Source organism: Mirounga leonina, unplaced genomic scaffold (assembly GCF_011800145.1).
Source record: "Mirounga leonina isolate KUSES-001 unplaced genomic scaffold, KU_Mleo_1.0 Mir_154, whole genome shotgun sequence".
Lineage (NCBI taxonomy): Eukaryota > Metazoa > Chordata > Mammalia > Carnivora > Phocidae > Mirounga > Mirounga leonina.
Genome location: NW_023270389.1, coordinates 33,549,532 through 33,571,198, shown reverse-complemented (window position 1 = coordinate 33,571,198; position 21,667 = coordinate 33,549,532). Strand labels below are relative to the sequence as shown.

At 50.8% G+C, this 21,667-nt stretch overlaps 1 protein-coding gene across 2 annotated transcripts in view; it reads left to right on the top strand.

Moving 5' to 3' along the window:
- The window catches only part of PLXNA2 (plexin A2), a 211,421-nt gene that overhangs the window by 90,755 nt on the left and 98,999 nt on the right, over positions 1–21,667 (top strand). The window contains exons 4-5 of one of the 2 annotated variants that reach the window (XM_035010444.1): positions 5,020–5,154; positions 12,790–14,922. In XM_035010444.1, the coding sequence (XP_034866335.1) occupies positions 5,020–5,154; positions 12,790–12,810 (156 nt within the window). In that variant the 3' untranslated portion in view covers positions 12,811–14,922. Of the gene's footprint in view, positions 1–5,019; positions 5,155–12,789; positions 14,923–21,667 lie in introns of those variants that run through there. The other variant, XM_035010443.1, reaches the window with a different exon arrangement.

The window sequence follows — 21,667 nt, the reverse complement described above, 5'->3', positions numbered from 1 at the left end:
AGGGAAGCCCTAATGGGATTACTAGTTCCTTCTCTGTTAGCAGAGGCCCCTGCCACGCGGAGGGCCCGACAGTTGCTCTCCCCTGGACTGCACCTCCCATCCTCCTACCCCACAGATGGCCCTGATAAACTGAGTTTTCCCCCCAACCAAGGTCCCTCAAAATTAGGTTCTGAGTTTATTGTTGACTCCAGGAAATGGGTGATTGCCCCGCCTGGGCCTTGGGGTCCAAAAGAGGAAGGGTGGGTGAAGAGAGAACTCGGACTTTCGGCCTTTCGGTCTGCTCTGTCTGTTCTGTTCCTGGCGGCGATGAACAGCTCCATTTGCCCGTTATTATCCTCTCCTAAGAGAGTCACAGAGCGCCTGAGAAATCAGGCTGTATGTGGGAATCCCAGCCCTGCTGCCCTTTAGCTGTGCGATCTTGGGAACGCCACCTAACTCTCCCAGGCCTCAAATTTCCTATCTGTAAAATGGGAATAATAAGAACATTTACGTCAGGGGTTCTTGTAAGGATAAGAGAGTTGATTTTTGTTAAGTACTTTCGACAGCGCTTGGCACATTGTAAGAGCAATAGCTGGGTAGCTGTTATTAATTCTTGAGGCAAATGGAACCCTTCGAAAATTCACCAGGTCCTTGCTACCGCCTTCAGGTAGGGCCACGCTGAGCCATGAAGCAAAAGAAGTTATCCTGTTTTCCAAACTCTCCTGAGAAGGTTGCAGGGTCCTGTGGCCACTCATCCTGCAGTCAGGGCTCTACGCAACAGGAATTCTCACTAGAACCAACCTGAATCTCCTTGCGTGACAGTGTGGGCACCTTCTGTCTTTTGCGGGTTTCAGTAAAGACCGTCACCCTCCACTGCAGCAGACTGGCCCTCTTATCCTACCTGGTGAGCTTTGTCCAAGCAAAATGGCCTCCATAGCTGCTGCATGCCCACTGAGGCCAGGCCCTCTCAGGAGAGGAGGAGCCCAACCAGAAAGACATGTTCAGGTGACTCGCGTGTCCCCGTGTGTGTCACCTCCCTCCTCTGCCCCAGCTCCTCCCCTGCCCTGTGCAGCTTGGGCTGCTGACACCCTTCTCTTGGACAGGTTCGTGATCTACTTCAGTCCATTGTTGTCCTTGTGGTCACTGAAACCTGGCCCTGGGGACACAAGCTTGAAAGCTGAAAACTGTGTCACAGCAGTTTGGTTATTCTGGGATAGCCCCGAATAGACTCGATTGGTCGGATTTAAAAATCCCACCTTTGCTCGAGACTCCCAGACTGTCGTCCCCACACCGCTACCATCTTGTGTCTGGCAAGGATAGAGACAACTTTGAACCTCAAAACTTTCTCTCTGAGGCAGAGCAGTCTGGGAACCCGTGTGCTTGCCCTGCGGCAGGACCCTTGTACCCGGCAGTGGTCACGGGGCACTGTTTCCATCTGCCATGCACTTTTCTCTGAGTCCCGGTTCCACCACTGGCCAGCCACGAGCCTGGAGTGGAAGAGCTTAGGTGAGGTGAGCTCCCAAGGCTTTACAGCTCTAGTACTTGCTATTGTGGTTCTCCTGTGGCCGGCACCGAGCAGATCACCTTGGCCTGTTATCCAGAAGGGAAAACTGAGGCTCAGGGGAGGGATCTGAACACAAACTATACCATTAGGCAGAACTCAAGCCCAGGCATGGAGTCCGAACAGAAACCCAGGCCCCCTGCATCCCAGACCTACACTCTGCCCACTGCTGTGCATGCTCAGAGGGAGCACAAGGTGTCAGGGAGGGGAAAGATCTCTGCTACCTGCTGCCCACCTGGCCCCTCCTGCCGCCTGCCTGCCAGCCTCCCCCTGCCAGTGCCCTTTGAGCCCCTGGCCTCCTGCCCCATCCTCCATCTTCTCTGCCCTCCCGCAGGTGTCTCTGAGGGTTACACAAGCTGGAGGCAGATAGCATGGGATGAGGAAGTAAGTGGGGGGGCAATAGTGCTCTTCCCTCCAGGGATTTAGACTGAATGAAATAGGATCGCCTAGTTCAGGTTCAGTACCAAGAACAATTTCTGTTCTGGTTTGGTTTTAGCTTTGACATTTGAAAGGTAGGTAGGTTTGATTCTGGCTTCAATTGCTTTGTTAAAAGATTGGGGTTGCAGATGGGAAAAGAAAAAAAAACCTGCATAGATCTCTGATTCAGGAAAAAGTTAATGGCTGGGGTTGGTCCTAAGTGGGACACAGCAGAGAGTGTGATGATAAGTTGACTTTGATTCAATTCCAGCTCCAAGCCGGGCGTGGGTACCATCTCACCCCGGGGACCACAGAGGGAAGGCCAGGCTGATGGAGTTCCTCCTTCTGACTTTGTGTCCAGGCCCTGCCAGGGAGGCAGGCAGATGCTCAGGCTCATGGGTAGGAGGCCGCCCCAGCTGGTAGAATGTTAACTAGCCTCTCGGGGCAGGGAGATCTTGGTTCAGGCCTGAGGGAGGGTACTGGTTCCACAGCTCCTGGGCGGAGCCAGTACCTTGAGGAGACTTAAATCTCCTTGAAGAGAAGCAGCCATTATAAGGAGGGTGATGAGAAGCCCTCGACCAGTTCCCTTTCAAAGGAAGAAATAGAGCCTGAACTCCCCCATATAATGGAGACAGAAAACTGAGGTCAAGCCAGCCAGAAGCCAAGACTATCACATCTTCTCTTTACTTTCTGCAATAGCCCAAGAACTTTATTGACTAAAAACTACTATATTTCTGAAAGGATCCCAAGGAAATTTCAGATCTGTCCATCTAAGAGAGAATGCTACTTCAAATGTTAAGGGGAACCTTTTTAATTGTGGGGTTTTTTCCCAGGTAGAGACCCTTCCCTCTGCTTGAATCCATAACCATATTTGCGCTGGGGTAGAGGACAAGTAACCTCAGCCTCACGACATCATTGCTGACCCCAGAGTCTTCCTCCACTCTCTGAGAATGAAGTAAATGAACCCCCAAGCCCCTCCCCTGGATGCAATGGCTTTGAATGTAGGAAGCCACTAGCTAGGCAGAGAAAGGGCAAAGGGGAATTTACCGTGGCATCAGGCACCAAGTGTGGCCCTTGGGATGAATAAGTCATGGTCCTTGCCCTCAGGAGCTCCTGGTGTGGTGGAAGAAATGGGCAGAGGGAAAGGCATGGTTAGAAGTACAAGAGAAAAATGAAAGGGAATGTGAGTGGGGAGGGGGCAGCCTGAATCCTACAATCTTCCAGAGAAAATGCCTTTGAATCTCACTTTGATTTAGCACTAGAGTTCATGAGACTTTATCAGCGGGTTCATAGTTCATGTCCTTTCAACAAGTATTTCTTAAGCATCCCGTTTTATCCATCACCAGCCAGGTTCCTGAACCCATTCGAGTCCTCAGAGGGTTATTAGAGAAGTAGAAAACACATCCTTGTCTTCAGTGTTGACAGACTTACGCACATGTGAGGCAATTAGAGAACAATGTGAGTGGGTAGTCAATACATGGTAGCTAGTACATATACAATGAACAGATCAATTGACTATAATCCTAAGACAAAATGTCTGATAGAAAAAAAAAGGCATCAGGGTGATGAGCAATTAGTGTGGTGGAGAGATTAGGGAAGGCTTCATGGAGGAAATAGGGCTTGAGCTAGAGGGGGTGTAGATGGGCAGAGGACAGAGAAAACAAGCCAGGGTGGAGATTATTGGTCACCCGACCAAGAAACGTGAAGGCAGGAGCATATTCAAACCCAGGACTCCCAGACACCAGTTTTTTGTATGACCTTAGGGACCGTCTTCCGCTGAGTCTACACAGAGCTTAGACTAGCCCTCTCGAATCCACAGACCAGCAGCCTCCACATCACCTGGGAATTTGTTAGAAGTGAGAATTCTCAAGCCTCATATTTGCTGAATCAGAAACTCAGGGGCGGGCTCAACAATGTGTTTTCCTAAGCCCCCAGAGGTGATTCTCAAGGCATGCAACCTTGAAAACCACTGGACTCCATCGCTGCTTCTAGACCCTGGCCACTCATCAGATTCACTTGGGGAGCTTTGAATCCCCAAGCAGATTCCCAGGCCACACCCACAGAGATTCTGATTAATGGATTCAGCCCTGGCATTTGTATCTTTTAAAACTCCCCAGACGAGGGCACCTGGGTGGCTCAGTTGGTTAAGCAACTGCCTTCGGCTCAGGTCATGATCCTGGAGTCCCAGGATCAAGTCCCGCATCGGGCTCCCTGCTCGGCAGGGAGCCTGCTTCTCCCTCTGACCCTCCCCCCTCTCATGTACTGTCTCTCATTCTCGGTCTCTCAAATAAATAAATAAATCTTTAAAAAAATAAATAAATAAATAAATAAAAAATAAATAAAACTCCCCAGATGATTCTGATGTGCAGCCAGGGCTGAGAAGCAGTGAACTTGATGGTGTCTGAGTCCTTTCTTTCTGACTTATTATCCAGAGCTGGGCTCTAAGAGTCTGATCCAGGATTCCTGGCTCCCCAAAATCCCAGGGTGAATTTGCACACATATAGGGGATCTGTTTGGGGGCAGAAAGGCCTTCCTGAGATTCTAAAATCTTGAATCTCTTGATGACCAGCTTTTTAATGGTTTATATGATTGTTTACCCATTCTTCCTCACCCGCCTGAGACAGAAACACTGTGAGCAGGTGTTGACTGTCCTACCCCAAACAGCAGTAAGTGTGCATAAGCACAGACACACACACACACACCCTCCACACAGTGCTGTAAATACATGTAGACACACGCAACAGTAACCACATTGGGATATTCAGAATTGCCTCTTAGGGCACATACGCACACACAAATGAACCTACCGTCGAAATGCCAGACCTGGCACACTCAGACCACTTGGGAAAGGATCGCTCTTGGTGGAAGCAAACAGCCCACTGTTTGAACTGAAAGGCACCTCTACCTTCCCTGAAGCCTAGTTTGGTTCCGAGGAGCAACTGCGGGTCGGGTGGGGGAAATTATCTTCGGGAAATACAACCACTTCAGGAAAGTGACCTGTTCTAGGCCGAAGCAGGGGACTGCTGAATACAGATGCTGAGGATGCCTTGTTTCTTTCTCAGATTCGAGCTGATGGTCCCCCCCATGGAGGGGTCCAGTACGAGATGGTCTCTGTGCTCAAAGATGGGAGCCCCATCCTCCGGGACATGGCCTTCTCCATTGATGAGCGCTACCTGTACATCATGTCTGAGAGACAGGTAAGTGCTGACACCCATCCCTTCTTTTCAAAGCCCAGGAGTAACTGATAACCTGTGACCTTTGTTCAGAAACTGTTCTTCTAACAAGAGAGACCTCTGGGTTTGTGGCTCAGGGGTCCAGGGAGAGGCAGAGTCCTTGGAGGCTTTTGCAGGGAGCCAGAGAGAAGAAACTGGGGCCAGCCACTTCCCGGAGGTTTCTCTCCAGGCCACAGCCCCTGTCTCAGTGTGTGATGAACAGCCCCGCAAGAACAGGCCAGACTGCATGGAGCAGCTTGGTGTGATTAGGAGGTAGATTTACAGCTCCCGGGCCCACAGAGTCTGCTGCTCAAGGGAGCCAGAGAAGTGTAAATAATCCAGGCCTCCTGGCTGGGCCTGATCCTGGGAGAGACAGACCCAAGATAGGGCCCCAGAAGGAGATAAAAATCTTGGTCTGAGTCATAGACTGATGCCAGTAGAAGCTGGCCAGCTCTGGGAAGCCAAAGTTGGCCTGAGAAATAGACTTCTACCCTCTGCGGGTAACCATTGAGCAGGTTCCCCACCTTCTCTGGTGGAGCATTATTCCCCCCCGGAGTGTATTTGCTCTGAATACATGTGAGCAAAGAGAAGGTAGATGCAGGAGAGCCATGGTGATGGGCAAGAGAAGCAGGGAAAACAGAGGATTCACAAATTAATGGGGATGCAAAAAGCAAAGCAAAGACCTTAAGAAAGGCTGGTTCTTTCCATTCGTTCAGTCAGTGAGTCTACTGTTGTTCAGCAGGAGCATGGTCTTGGCATTGACCAAAACCTAGGCTAGACTCTAGGCTAGACAAAGATGCTGGGCTAGAAGACCAGTGAGCATTCACGAGGTGCCTCCCAGCTCTGGAGTGTTTGTCATTCCCAAAATACTCTGCAAAGATTCCTGGTGTACTTGATGAACACCACCTTGCCCAGAGTTCTCGTTTCCTCATTTTTTTTGAATGTAAGAATTCTGAATCTGGGGATGAGAGAAGAATGGAGGGAGGAAGGGAGAGACAAATGGGCACGACAGCATTCAGAGAAGCAGTGATGCAGCTCTAAATCAAAAATTACTTCTTGAGAACAGATGACACAAATCATATGCAGATTGCATGCAAATTATATCCAGACCCCCTTGAACCCACCTGTCTTTTTACCTTCTTTCATATGGCCCCTGCAGTCGAGGCGTAAACAGGTGCAGATGGGAATTTGGTGGAGCTGGGGGAGGATTAGCCTAACCTACGGTGGGTAAGACAGTTGGAAATAAACACTGTTGTCTCGTTCTAATAAAACAGTCCGTGGGCCCTAACAAAGCCCATTACTGGGAATATATTTTTCGGGAACAGTGTGCTGGGAAAACTTTAAAATGAATGGGACTTAGCCACTACCCTCAGGTTGCTTACAGTCTAACGAGGGAGGGAGACAAGAAGCCAGTTACCTGTAACATCCCACTGAAGCCTATAAATATTCTGCCTTTTCTTCCTTTTCTTCTCTATTTATAGACATAAGGTTATTTCTTAAACAGAAACAGTAGATGCTCACCATGCAAATTCCAGCAATACACACAGAAAAGAAAATGGCAGTGAGTCCCCAGTCGGGTCTGCCCAAAATGTAACACCATGTTAACATACGGTGAACACCATTCTAAATGCTTCTGCAGGATAATAATCAGACAGAGGGATAGATGGATAGATGGCAGTCCAGATAGGTGGATAAAATGATGATCAGAGGGATCCAACAGACCCCCAATATATGTGATATTTTCAGAACACATTATGTATGGCTGAGGACCAGCCAGGTAACTCTGGGTAAAAACTCTTCCTTGGGTTCTCTGAGCCCGGTGTGTGGAAAAGCATTGACAGCAAATAGAAGTGATCAGTGAGGCCTTAATGGAACTGAGAATATGCCAAGGCTCAGATTTTGGCTGTTTCTCAAATGGGATGCTTTATGAAATTACATTCGAAATGTGGCCAGAGGAGAGGGGCCTGAGTCAGAGCTTGAGACTAGTGAGTGGCCTTCGGGGACTGGGATGACCTCCTGAGATCATAGCCGGTGTCACCTCTGAGAGCATCAGCCCTGGCTCTACCAAGTGTCCACATAGCTTATTTCTAAATCTCCTGGCCTTTGTCCTCACCTTCTGCCACCGCTGTGCCATTCTTGTTACAATCTGCACCAAACAGAGGGCTTCGGTAGTAGCCAGTCCCACTGAGCAGATATGGGAAGAATTTGGGGTTAATGCCATGGGGCCTGTCTCCAGTCAGGTGAGATATCAGTCCAGAGAGCTCCCCATGCCAGGTGGAGCTGTGATCAGTGGGCAGAGTCTAAGGGGGATTTGTGGCAGAGCTCTGAGACCTGTCAGCCCGAGAGCTGTAAATCGTGTAGAAATAGGTAGCTAGGTGATTTCACCTGGGGCTGGGCCCAGGGATGAGGGCCAAGAACAGCTCAGGGGGCCCATCTGTCTGAGGCCGAGCAACTCTGAGTACAGAATATTCACAGACAGCTCGGACATCTTTCAAGAAACAGTTTAGTGGGTGGTGATGCAGATGGAGTTGGATGGCTTGGGTTCTAGTCCAGCTGTTGCTAGATCTGGAAGCATGACCCTCTCCCAGGTCATGAAATAGTTGCTTCAGATAATAGGATTGTCTCTGAAGTCCGAAGCTCTGCTTTGGATCTCGTCTCAACATTTCATAGCCACATGGCGTTAAACCAGTCACTTGGCCTCACTGTGCCTCACTCGGGTCAACGTGAGACTCCATTCAGCAGAGGGGAGGTTCTTTCCCACGGCCTCACACGCCACACAAACCCTTGATCATTGAGCCTCTGTGTGGCCCCTTCCAGCTCTCAGGCCTTTATGATGCCGGCTCAGGAGGGTGGTGACCATGAGTGATGATTAAGGGGAAGTAAAGTGGCTGTGGGGCACATCCAGTAGGCCTCAGGCTGAGCCCGGGGGTCTGTGTTCTAGTCCAGGCCCACCTCTAATGAGCTGGATGGCTTACACTCTTAAGTTCTCAGAGATTCAGGTTCCTCCCTTTTAGAGATAACGGTTAACAAATCTAACGCTAGACTCCTTTCCATATTAAAGAGGCTTGTTTAAGGTGTTGGTATTGAGACTCTTCTCCATGTCCAGAAGACAACACTAAAACTACAGTAGACAGGCCTGAGGTTAGACCAAATGAAGAACTTTTGGAACAAGAGTTGTATGAGGCCATGGGTGCCCATGTGAACTTCTTCCCTGAACGGTGACCAATGCAGAAAGAGGGAAAATGCTGGCTGGTTAAGGATAAGTGTATTCCTGTTTTGAGGCAGTGATTTAAGACTTTGGAGGTTCCTGAAAGACCTGAGACCTTATAAGACATCGTGGGAATGGGGCTTCCCCTCACTTTCTTTTTTTTTTAAAGATTTTATTTATTTATTTGAGAGAGAGAGAATGAGAGAGAGCACATGAGAGGGGGGAGGGTCAGAGGGAGAAGCAGACTCCCTGCTGAGCAGGGAGCCCCATGCGGGACTCGATCCCGGGAGTCCAGGATCATGACCTGAGCCAAAGGCAGTCGCCTAACCAACGGAACCACCCAGGCGCCCTCCCCTCATTTTCTAATAAATCTCTGCGCAGCCTACTGTCATCCCAGCCCTCACCTCATCCCCACCTCTTGTCTCTCTGTCCCTCTGATGCTTCCCCAAAACATGGCACCTATTGTATCTTTGGCACCATGGGAGTGTAGATCCAAGTCTCCGGCCTCAAGTTCTGCCTGGAGAGGCTTGCATCTCCTTACAGAGCTCCAGCGATCCCGTATAGCTCATTCATTCTCGCTCCCTCTCCCTCTCTCAGTTAATTACACATAATTAAGAAATAGGACTAGTAAGAAGTGTTGGGTCGCTAGTGCAACTGCCTAACAAGCCAATGTTAATGGACTGTTAATAGATCCAGGGCTGGCCAGTCCCAGGGGAACATTTGGAAACTGATTTCCCAATCCTGCTAATTGCCCAGGTGCCCCACGGACAGGATGCCTGGTTCTTCCCTAGAAAGTCCGCCCCGGCTTCCTCAACAGCAGATCGACAGATGCTGTGGGTGTGAATACAAGTTCTCCCGTATCCTCAGTGTCTAATGGAAGTCAGTCAGCAAGTCCAGGGAAAGTCAGGCGACGAGCCAAGTGCAAAACGGAGCGAGAAGATGAAAAGAAACTTGATAGCCCCAGTTTCCACCCAACTTGTCAGGTTGGCCACTCCCAGATAAAGAATATAGCTCTGTCCTCAACGTGGATGGGAAAGAGTATGGGGATGGAAGCAATTATTCTATTTTATACTTTAATTAGTTTGAATTAGCAGAGGGAATAGAGGCATAAAATGATCCAGCGAAGGGTGAAATGGAAAAAGGGAGTCACAGTGGAGAATGGCTCCGTGCAGGCTGGAAAGGGCCTTGGGAATAGCAGCAAGGCTGGTTATGGGGGCGTGCACGCGTGTGCGCGTGTATGTGTGTGTGTGTATGTTGGGGTGGGTGGAGGCATGGGCTGCAGCTCTCTATTTCAGAGCCTGGGAAGGCAATATAGTGTAGTGGTTAAGAACTGGAGCCTGAGAATCAGACTGATCTCCATTTAACCCATAGCCACTTGCTAGACATTTAGCTTTGAGATCTCTCACCACTAAACCTCAGTTTCTTCATCTGTATAATGGGCCGAGTAATGGTAACCGTTGTGTCTGACACACAGTGCCTTCAATGTGCGGTATGATTATTATCATCATTGCTGTTATCAGTCATATTATTAGAAGTTCTCTGGAATCCCAGAGAAGGCTAGAAGCCTCTCCACTTAAACTGTGGCTGGGACAGAGTTCCCAAGTCAAACACCTCCAACCTTCTATTTCTGCTGCTCCCTCCTAAGGGACGGCTCAGAAGCCTGTGGCCTGGCCCAATGACAGCATTAGGCTAAGTCGCTCATAATCTGCTATTTATTTTAAAAATCCAGGAATGTGCCCAGCAGACTAAACAGTCCCACTCCCCTTGATATAGGCAGAGGCAGCCCTGGGTCCAGATGTGAGGCCCAGGAGGCCAGTATTGCAGGCCTCTGCAGAGAGAAGGAAGGGGCACCCTGAGCATTGGTCAGACCCCAAGCCCTCAGGGTCCTGTCTGGATGCATGTGTGGACACATGGCCAGAAAGGGGCTACCCATGGGGCTTTTCATTTTTGGTCTCTATGGGTAAGGTAACCAGGTCTCAAAAGATGGGGCTGCCGTTCTCCAAGTAGTGGGCAGTCAGACCCCAGTTCCAAATGACCTTGTGTTTGTCTGTAGCTGGCTCACCATTCTGGTCACTTATTGCTACATAAAAAACCACTTCAGAGTTCTGGGATATAAAACAAACTTTTTATTACGTTCACAAACTATGGAAGTCAGGGACACAGACGTGGTACATTGAAGAGGGCTTGTCTCTTCTCTACTACACAAATGACTTGTGGTGTTTAGAATTCTAGGGACTAGAATCATCTGGAAGCTTCTCCTGTCTGGGAACCAAAAGGCTGGGCTCAGCTGCGACTGTTGACCAGAGTGCCTCAGACAAGGCCTCTCCATGGGGCATGAGCTTTCCTCACAGCATGGTGGCCCCGAGAGTCAGACTTCTTGAGCATGGCAGATCATGGCAGCTCAGGACTCAGAGAGTGAGCCTTCCCACAAATAAGATAGAATTATTGCCTTTTTTATGACACAGCCTTAGAAGCCACATCGCTGTCTCTCCTCCCTGCCTCTTCACCTCTCCACAGCCAGTCACCTTAGGTGATTCTGATTCGGTGGCCCATGAGCACACTTCGAGAGACAAGGCTCAGGGAAGATACATACGTGGTTTCCGGACCCCTAGGGTCAGAGCTGCTAAGAACTTAGGGATCACCCATCCTGTCCCCACATGAGAACAGGGAGGCCCAGCAGGCATCTGAACAGGTTAGCTGCCCCTTCAGTGTCAGGCCATGCACAACACCCCAGTCCAGAGTCATCAGAACTGGCTTGATTTCCCAAAACTCACAGGGAAGTGCCAGGAGCTCTAAAGCCTACTGTTGATTTGCTAAAGGTTGCGTTAGGTCCTAAACGAAGCCCACATTAAATGTGGGCTCGGAAAGTGCTTCGTGCAAGCCTTTGAGGGAATCCATCAGGAGCAGGATCACACTGCCAGGAAACTGCCCGGACAGTGGCACACACAATTTCAAAGGGTTCTCCCGGGCAGTGTCTCTGCAGCGATATTACATAAGCCCCCTCGGAAGGCAGGCCTCCGGGGTGCCCCACCTTGGCTCTGCAGGGCCGTGGTGACTTCTCCCGTGGATATATACAGGAAACTGACTTTTTAACTACCCCCGCCTTAGTAATTCAAGAGAGTTGGAGCAAGAAAAACTTTGGCCTGGAGTTAACAGAAACAAAAATCATTTGGGAAGACTGTGAAGCCATCCTTCTCTGAGGGGCTCATGGGCAGGAGAGACCCCTTCCCTGGCCCTCAGTTGAAGGGGCCTTGGTTGAAGGGGTGTGCTGGGTGGGGCGGACGGGCCACGCCCCTCCAGAGTGCCATCCGGAGTGTCCATTCGGCTAAGCAGAGAACTAATTTGGGTTTCCTTGGTTTGGGGGAGGGCCTACCTACTGCAAACCTGGACCTAGCACCAAATATAAGCATTTTCAAAGGGCCTATTGTGACTCGGAAGTAGTCCGAGTGGCCTCGGACTAGTCCAAGTGGCCGGAGCCACTGAGCTGCCAGACCCCTAAGGCATCTAAAGGTTTGAGGAAGGGAAGGAAAGAATGTGGGGAGCCACACTTCCAGATGTTCCCTACTCATTTATTTTGACAACTCAGACTATTATTTTGATTGTGCACATTTGTTTAGTCCAGGCGATAAGGCTTCCCAGGGCGCAGGCAGAGCGTGCCAAGGTGTATTTTTACAAGGCACTCGGGGTCTCAGTAACGGGAGCCCTCCCTCTGCCGGGGGGGCGGGGGGGCGGGAGACCTGGGCTGAGCTGTGGAGGGAGGAGAGGATGTGAGCAGGCTTGGACTGTAGCAGAGTCTGAGGGGCTTTGGGGAGAATTACAGAGTTTGCGGATTAGGAAAGTGAGGATAAGAGAATTTCGGCTGCACTTTTGTTTTCAAATGTGTCACTTGCAATCCAAGCCTTTGATGCACATGTGTTTCTGGTTAAAGACCGGGGACCCCAGTGTGGCCCAGGAGCTAAGCTGCTCCTTTCAGTGCCTTTCCCAAAGGAAGGGCAGAATCCTGCCTCTTGAGGGAGGGGGCCCGGGGAAAGGTGACCACCGCAAGCCTGGGTTTTGATTTTCCTTCTTTCTCCCCCTCCCCGCCCCCCATTTCAAATGTCAAGGAACAAAGAGGCTGACACAGAGCTGATACCCTGGCTATTAATATTCTCATTGGAACATTTTTCTAATAAATATTTTCACATGAGAGAAAGGAAATGCAAACCCACCCTATTAATCAGACGCTTGGCTTGTTGTATTTAAGAGAGAAAACTCCAGCCTCTTATTTTAAAATCCTTTGGTTTGGAAAGAAATGATTGAACACAATGCCCAGGCTGGGAGAACTAGTGCCGAAAAAACTCATTTCTCTAAATGGGCAGGGGGGCTGGAGACTTTCTCTAATCCTTGGCAAGGGATTTGATTTCTCTTTCTAGGCAGGTAGTGCTGAACACTGACATTCTGCCTGCCCAGGATGATGTTCCTGTGACTGAGAGATGGGAAATCATAGTGTCTCAATGCCAGCAGGAAACCCACTCCCTTGTTCTTAAAGGTGAGGAGACTGATGCCCAGAGACGGGAGTCCCTTGCTGATGTCTTCCCCTGAATGACCAGGAGAAGCAGAATTAATCCTAATTAACCTGGTCCAGCCCAGCATTCTTTTCCCAACTTGACAACAGCTTCCCTCGGCAGAGGCAAGAAAGAAAACTGGTTGTCTTTAAAGACTTTCAATTAAAAAAAAAAATTAAAAAACAACCTGGGCCCAAGAGAGTCACTGAAGATGTTCCCGAGGGTCAAATTAAAATAGGGAAAGATTTGCATACCATTTGCATACATAGACTCATTCACTCAACAGACCGTTAAGTGTCTACCATGTATAATGCATAGAGCTGTCCGCTGACAAGTCATTTGCATATGCAGATATAGATAGGGCAGTCTTTCTAAGTAATATTCCAGCAAACTGTTATAAACAGGGCTGTCTGAAGATAGGTACCTTCTTGATTTCTTTCTGCTCTTTTCAGTGCAATGGTAGCACTGTTAAGTATGCTTTTGTGTTCAATAAATAAAATAGAATCCCTGCCCTCAGGGAGGTCTCATTCTGGTGGGGAAGAATGACGTGTAGATGAATTACAATATAAAGTGAGCCGTGCTGTAGCAGAGACACACAGTGTGCTTACTAACCAGGGAGAGAGAGGCCTGTCCGTGTCTTTCTCTTCTTGGGGTCACTCCGACAGAGGACTCATTCTCTCTTTGACACAGCAGTTCAGAGCTGGTTAGACCTCAGGGATTATCGAGTCAAGAGCGGCCTTTTCTTTGAGGACAGGAGACCAGAGGGGGAAGTGACTCTTGAGAAGGGAAGGTCTACCAAACCAGAACGGGAGGAAGCAGATGGTGATGATGGGCAATTTCCTGACCCCATGAAGAGTATGGGCTCTAGACTCTGCCTGCCTGTTGAGGTTTGAGTCCTGGCTCCAGTACTTATTGCCGTGTGACCTGGGGCAAGCTGCTTTACCTCTGCGTGCTTCAGTTTCCTCATCTGTAAAATGGGCATAATTATGGCATCTGCTTGAGGATTAAATTAAATCAATTAATACATAAAAAGCACTCTGAAAAGTATCTGGCTTATATTACCTGCTTAATAAATGGTGGTAGCCGTAATTATATTTTTATGATTGTGTCCCATGCATAATCACCAGGCCCAGCCCTGCAGATCATGCTCTGCGTATAGCCACACCTAAAAAAGAAAACTAACCACCCTGCCTTGCCTCTCACCTCTACTTTATTTGTGTTGAAATCTAACTAACATTCAGGTTGTTTTTCTTATTTTAGTTTACAAACATGACCTCAGCTAATCCAACAATCCCATGGGAGAAGCAGTATTGTCCTCGCCTCTTTTAGAGATAGGAAAACTGAAATTCAAGTCTGGCTAAGTCATTTGCCCAGAGCCACCAAGCTGGCTAACCACAGAGCTAGGACTCCACCCCACCCTTCTGAAGCCAAATCCACACCTCCCGCTTCTTGAGACGGCGCCCCCTGGCTGCCGCGTGTGGGCACAAGGCACCTCCCCTCCTGCTCCCACTCCACCGGGTCCCAAATTAAGGAAAAGGTTTAGCAGCGGCTTTAAAGGCTTCAGGGGACCAGCACGGACTCACAAGTCCTCGTTTGACACCCCCAAGGAGACTGGGGCAGTGCGCTGTTTTGTTTTCAAAACCAACAAAGGAAAGCGAGCGCAGCCCGGGGGCCTTACATGGACCATCCCGGGAAATGGCTCTGGTGCGCAGAGTGGATGGAGAGAGAGTGCCCTGCCTGAGGAGGGTACAGCTGCAGTTTGGCCTGTGCAGCAGGCCACAGGCTTCACAAACATTATCTGGACTCTTTACAACAAGCCTTATCACCCCCACTTGACACACAAGGAAGGCTCCGCAAAGTTAAGGGAACTGAGCAAAGCCCTTCATACCACTCCTAGGAGGCAGGGCTGGGGTGGAGGTGCAGGTCGGTGTGGTTGCAAAGCTCCTGCCCTGCTTGCCTTCACCCCACCACCAGGGAGGCCCAGTGGGTGACACCATGACTCCCTTGCACTCTCTCTACCCGCATCCACAGCCAGCCCTCTTTGCAAGGAGAGTAGGCCTAGAACACATCAGGCCCCAATTCAGCCTCTCCCGTGCAGCTCCAATGTGAACCGGGCAAACGGGTATCCATGCCTTCACTGCCCTAAGCGGGGGTTCTTGGGCTCTTGGGTTCTGTGCTTGTCGTCTTGAGATTCATCCGGCCCCGCGGTGACGCCCCAGACCTCTGCAGCCTGCTTTTTAGCTCCTGTCCGGAGCTCACTTTCATGCTCCCCGGGTTGGGTTTCTGTAATTGAATGTGTTTTGTTTAGACCATAACATTTAGTGCCACTTTGGATTTCCAATTAGGCTTCAATCAAACGCCGCGAGTCTGATTCGTTTTGTTGTTTTGATCAACACAAAAGATGGCAACACCAGAGGAGCCGTCGTGAGGAGTTATTTCCATCCACTGATGAGCAGGACAGTTGCTGTGATGTGAAGATACAGCGTCGGAGGTGCCAAGAGATGCACCAAGCATCAGCGAAGGGGGAGGGCGGGGAGGGGAAGTCAGCGAACCCTTCCGAGGAGCACGATCTGACGTTCTGAGGTGCACAGCCCATTCTCCACGTTCCACCCCAGGAGAGGGCGGGAGGTGGGTGCTGCCTGTTAGGCCCACTCGTTGAGGCTCCTTCCTCTGTGGCCCTGGGTTCTGGGTGCCCGTGTAGGATGGGGGAGGAGCTGGGCCCCACTCCCGCTGGCTGCTCGTACCCAGGGCTCAGGCCCTTTACACAGGAGAGGTCCCATGAACACAGGGTTCCCGTGAGATGGGAAGCTGACCACGGGTCGCTTTCTCCACACACTGGCCTCTGCGCTCCTCAGCCAGAGGTGACCAGCTGTGCTGGCCTACCGAAACACAGGGGGCTCTTCCTCTGGCCAGCCACCCACACATGGCTGCCCGTCAGACAACGGGTCTCTCGGGAGCTGGTCCTAGGGACGTTTAGAACCCAACTGGGAGCTGCCAGGGAGGTGTGTGGGAAGGGTGGTGGAGGGATGGCAGGGGGTGACAGGAGAGTGACAGGGGAGTGGTAAGTTAGGGTTCTTAATCCCTGGAGTTTCCCCCGTATGTCTGAGTACAGGCCAACTGGAGCCTCAGTTTCCCTACCGAGAAAATGTCTTTGAATGTCTCCTGCGGCCGTGACATTTAGCGCCTCCTTTCTGGCCATGAGCCTGTGCAGGACAGAGGCTGACCTGGGTCTGGGAGTGTGTGTGCTTATGAGAACAGCGTACGTGACATGCGTCAGATGAGAGCAGGCATTCCTGTGTGTTCCAGGAGTGCGGAAGGGTATCCACACTACACGGCTCTTTCAGACCACGGGTCAGGGCTGTGCTCACTGGGGGGAGAGCAGGGCTGTGCTCCTTCTCCTCAGGCTTGCTTGGCTTTTGGAGTCCCACTTGGCTGCACTTTCCAAGCTGGCCCTTTTATCTTTCCGTAGCCTGCCCAGCTCTGGGACCCCACATCAGGCACCATCCCCAGTTCATAGTGTGTGTGCCCCACAGTTAAATTCCCTTTGCCACTCTGCACAGAGCAACCCTCCTCACTCCCCCTCCTGGTTATTCCCACCCCCCTCTTCTGCAGACAGGTTGGGGTTTGAAATTTGCACCAGGTGGAGGGAGAACTGGCTGTGTCATCAGCTGTTGGGGGCTTAGCAAACGGTCTGGGTTCAGCCTCTGTCCCTCAAGTAATGTTTAATGAGAAGAGGGAAATGGGCAGAGATGAGAGTCAGGCCAGAGGAAGATTGGAAAGAGAAAAATGAACAGAGCTGAGAACAATGTCTTAGTTAACCACTCAGCTTCCAAGTAATTTATCAACCAACCTTTGAGGACCTATTGTGAGCATAGAGCCCGTTCTGACAAAATCACACATACGCCAGGGAAACAGTATTGTGATACAGTGTGCAGAGCGCTGGGAATGCAGGAGAGGGTGCTACCCAACAGTCTGTGAGTCAAGGAAGGCTTCCTGGAGGAGGTGTTGCTCTAGGTGACTCATGAAAGGGGAGGAGCTCACCAAGTGGATCAGAAGGCAAAGGAGTATTTCTCAAGTGAAGGAAAGCACAGAGGCATGAAAGAGTTCAGCATATTCAGGGAATAGTCCCCCAGATTTGATATTGTTGGAGTTGAAGGCAAGGGTTAAGAGGTATCAGTCCTCGAAGACCATCTATAGCTCACAGGAAGCGAGAGGACTTCAGGTAGACTTAATCCACCTGCCCTCATCTCCACCCAAGAGAAGGTGCTTCAGGCTCCCTCAGCCCCTGCTACTGCCTCACAAAACTTGGGAGAAAACGATCGTGCCCCAAGCTCCCAGTGTTTCCTCTTTGCTGACAGCAGCTGCCCCCCCCCCCCCCCCCCCCCCCCGCACCCTGCGCGCCAGGGATCTGAGAGGCACCTTCAAGAGAAAGGATGGCAGGGCGGGTCACAGCCCACCACCAAAGCCCTTTGTGATCATGCCAATCCACACTGCCACTCAGGACGGCCGCTTCTCTATACGGGGAGGAAAACCTCTGATCATCTCAGGTTCAGGGAAAGACAAAGAGAGAGACCGCGCTGCTTCATTCATTCATTAGGTCTTTCCAACAACATGTCTTGGTAGCAGAGACCTTTCCTCTCTGGGCCCCTTCTGTCTCCCTAAGAGATACTGCAGTGTTTGGCCCTTACTAGGGGCTTAATAAACACTTGTTGAAAGTTAGGAAGAGAGGGCGGGGAAGACAGGAGACAAGAAAAGAGAGAGCGCATGGAAAGGAGACACTGTAGGATAGTGTAAGGAGCTCATCTTTGGGGGCAGATCGGCCTGTGTTCAAATCTTGGCTCTACCATTCTTCAGCAGGGCCTGGCTTGTCCTCTCTAAGCCTTAGTTTTCTCTTCTGTAAAGTGGGGAAAACCATAATACCTGCCTTCTAAGATCGCTGAGCTGAAATGACGGAGCCCTGCAAAGTGGCTGGGACAGAGCAGGAGCCAAACCCTGGAAATAGCTCCTTCTCTCGGGTTCACTCCCGAGCTCCCTGGTTCACTGCCACTGAGCCCCCCATAACTAACATGTTGCTCATTTTTCATCCTTAAGTCATCTGCCAGTTGCATCTATTTCTAGCCTCTGTCTTATGGGACGAGAATAAGGCAGGGAAACAGATAACTGCAGAGCCTCATTTGCCAATTGTCAGCTCCTGTCATCCGCCCAGCTCTCTGCTGGCTTCTCCCTGGGTGCCTGGAAAAATCACCGTGACCTTTTATTTACTGGTTGATGTAGTCAGCCCAGGTCTCTCTGCCTCCCCGCCCCCCACCTCCAGCCCACCCTCCACACTCCCACCCCTCCACCAGCCCAGTGCAGGCTTCTTGCCTCCCGTGCCCCTCATCCCACCGCGGGGTGGGCACGCTCTGCCGGTCCCCTGGAGTCTCCCTGTCTTCATGATCAGATTCTTAAAAACCTGCGGGCACAGACAAGAGGAAGAAGCAGAATCTTCCCGGTGCTGGCACTAGGGAGGATTTTTGCCTTTGATCCTCTTCTGTAGGGCCTCCTCTTCGGTCCCATTTCACCAAGGAGCCAAAAGGAGGTCGGTTTAGGTGAGCCAGTGACCCACCCCAGGCAAGACTCAGTGAGTCGCAGCATTGCCTGGAAGAGTGGACGTTTCTCCCAGGCCCCAACCCAGATTTTACCCTGTGAGCTTTACCGTGCATCTCCTCTTCCATCCCCTTCCCCCAAACCCCGCCCCTCCTTGCACCTCTTCTGGCTCCCAGCCTGCTCTAGCCAGAGGCTCTTTCTGCTTTTCTTCCTCTTCCTCCCTTGGCCCAGCCGTGCTGTCACCTGTGATCCCCTGAGCCAATTGGGCTGAGGTGTGCAGCCTCGGGGATATGGGGGTGGCCGTTGAGGGTGGTGACAAGGAGACCAACGTGGCTAACAAGTGGGTGCTGACAAAAAGACATTCCACAGAGGCCCCGGGAGGCCAGGAATGAGCCAGGCAGACCCAAAGTGCCCATGCTTTGCTTAGCTGCAGGAGTTAACTATGCATACAGTGGGGGGGGGGGGGGGGGGGCAGTGCACACACACGTGTCTGTATATCAAAAACACCCAAATTGGCTTCCCAAAAAGTTACCCTAGGTAGAGTATGGCTTTCTTGCTCCATTGCCCTCAGGCCATCTGCCTTGGACGTCCCAGAGGCTTCCTGGCCCATCTCGGGGCCTGGCCGGCCGCACAGCTCCCTCAAATTTCAGGGAAAGGAATTTTAAAAGCCTCTTGTGCAAGTCAGCTCCCTGCTTTCCAAGCTCTCTTCTTGGCCCCCGCTGTCAGCACCAATTTTCTGCAGGGAGTGATTTAACCTTCATTTATTCATTAATTCTTTTTTCCCCTTAACTTCATTAGGTAAGATTTATAAAGGTGCTGAATTGGAAAGGTCACCTGTCCCTGGGCCCAGGACACAGTGTGCCTGCATCCCTTGTCATGAGCTTCCTTCCAGGAGCACTCTGGAGGTAGGGAGGGGAGGGGAGTAGCAGAGGAGGAAGTCAGCAGGGCTTGTGGCTTCCCAGGAAGGCAGGGCAGGCAAGGGGATTCCAGGCCCTCTGAACACATTCTGTGTTACCTGCTTGCTGGTGGGGGGCCGAGCGGCAGGGGCGGAAGGGCAGGCTCCGTTCAGCACCTCTGGAATCCTGGCCCCACCTCTTACTAAACTGACCTTTGCCAAATTACCGAATGTAAGCCCTCAGTTTCCTCTCAGATCAATTGTCAGTAATGATAGATTCTCCTTTATCGGGTTGTTGGCAGGGATTAAACTGGTGACGTCAGAACACTGAGCGCAGGACGTGACACACAGCAAACACTGAAGAAACAGTAGCTTGTTAAGAAGATCTTGCATCGTCCCCGCCCCACTCTGGCAGCTCTAGCTCACTAACCGCTAGAGACCGGCTCGCAGGGAGTCGGATTGCTCCAAGAAAGGCGGCCCACATAGACCATGACCGATCCTATCTCCAGAACCACAGGAAAAGCCTAAGCTCCTAGAGGAGCCAGAAAAAAACCAAGCCACCACTCGATTCAGGATTGCTTCCCGAGGCCCAGCAGATTTCTGCAGGAAGCCAGGCTAAGCTGGCACCCGGCTCTCTGCCGTGGCCTGGCCACGCTCACCACCCGGCCCATCCCGCGGTGGTCTGTAGTCCCGGGCCTCTCCCAAGCCTCTGAGGCCTGCTGGGCTCAGCCTTCAGCCATCCCATCTCAAGGAGCTCTCTCTCTCATTAACAGCCTCCCTAGATGAAGGAAAAGCAGACTCAAGGCTCGAAAACCATGCCGGTATTTTGAATTTGTAGAAAGCTAAGAGTGTCCGCTCGCTGCCACGTCCCTGTGTCCTTGCTCCTGTGCCCCCAGCAGAACTCCGAGCCATCCCAGTTCACTCCAGTCAGAATGAATTCAGCTCTCTGAGCTTCTTTAACTTCGTGGTAAAAACGACAGTAAATACCCGGGGTCTCCCGCATCAGGCTCTAAGCTTCTGGGAGACTGGATGCAGGTCAGAGGTACCCTGGCCCCTCCTGGCACCGACCGTACACTCAATCAGTGTTTGAGAAAATGCCTTTAATAGGAAAGCACGGAGGAAAGCGGGCAGGCAGACCTACTCTGTGGGCCAAGCTAAGAATTACTGGGTTTGACTGTGATCACAGAGGATGACAAGAATTTATTTTATTCTACCTAATGTTCTTAGAGTTAGGGCCTCTGGAATGCAACATGCAAATTTATGCTCAGAGTACAAATTGGAGCATGCCCAGATTAATGGAGAAAATTCTAGCCACCTCGCTTTTTCCAGAATCCCCTTTCCCTCACCTGGGGTCCCCTGTTTGTTGGCCATGCACCGAGAAGTAATTTGCAATAGAGGAAGGAACACGGGCTGGGAAAATCTGCCCAGTGCCTCCTCTGTGGTAGGTGGAGTGAAGAGCAACGCTGAGCACTGGACAGCAATCCCCCCCCCTCCCCCGCCCACCCCGAGGAGCTCAGGGACTTCTGAACAGTAGCCACGGGAGACTTAAACTGCCAGTCTGGTCCCAGGGCGGTCCTCCTTGGTATGCAGATCACTTCACATGTATGATATTAGTTTGTTCTGTCCTCACGCTCCCGGATTTAATGAGATTCTTTGGGCATTGTTAATAAACAATGCTTGACCTTTTTAGAATGGCAACATTGTATCGTTTTATTTCGTGAAATAGGGTCCTACACAACACACCATTTGGTATCAATATTGTTCCATTTCAGATGGATTTAATTCTAAAAATGAGTTCTGTGAGTCTCTCAGTACCCACTGAGCTCACTGGAGATACTGATCACTGAATAGCCCCGGTAGGAAGTGACCAGTAGTCATACCTGGACTCCAAGGGCATTCCTCATTAGCGGAGTCCTTCCCTGGTTCTCCAGCTGTGGCTTCTAGCATGGCCACCGTCCGTGGCATCTAAGGACACTAGCTTGTAGCTCTGTCTTGGCCGGCCTGTGGACAACCTCCTCTCCCTGTGATTCAAGCTAAATCAGTACTGGAATTTGTAGGGAAGAAAGACGGACTCACATCACCATCTTCCGTTGGGCTTCCCTGAAGCATAAGTTATCAGTCAGTGATAGGTCTGGTTCCATTTTGCACGAAGTCCAGTTGCTTTACCGGTGGCCCTAGACTAACATCTAGTGGCCATGGGCTAATGGTGGTAGGTGGCAGTACGGGCCATGAAGCAGGACACACAACTTAGTCTTTAAGTATTCT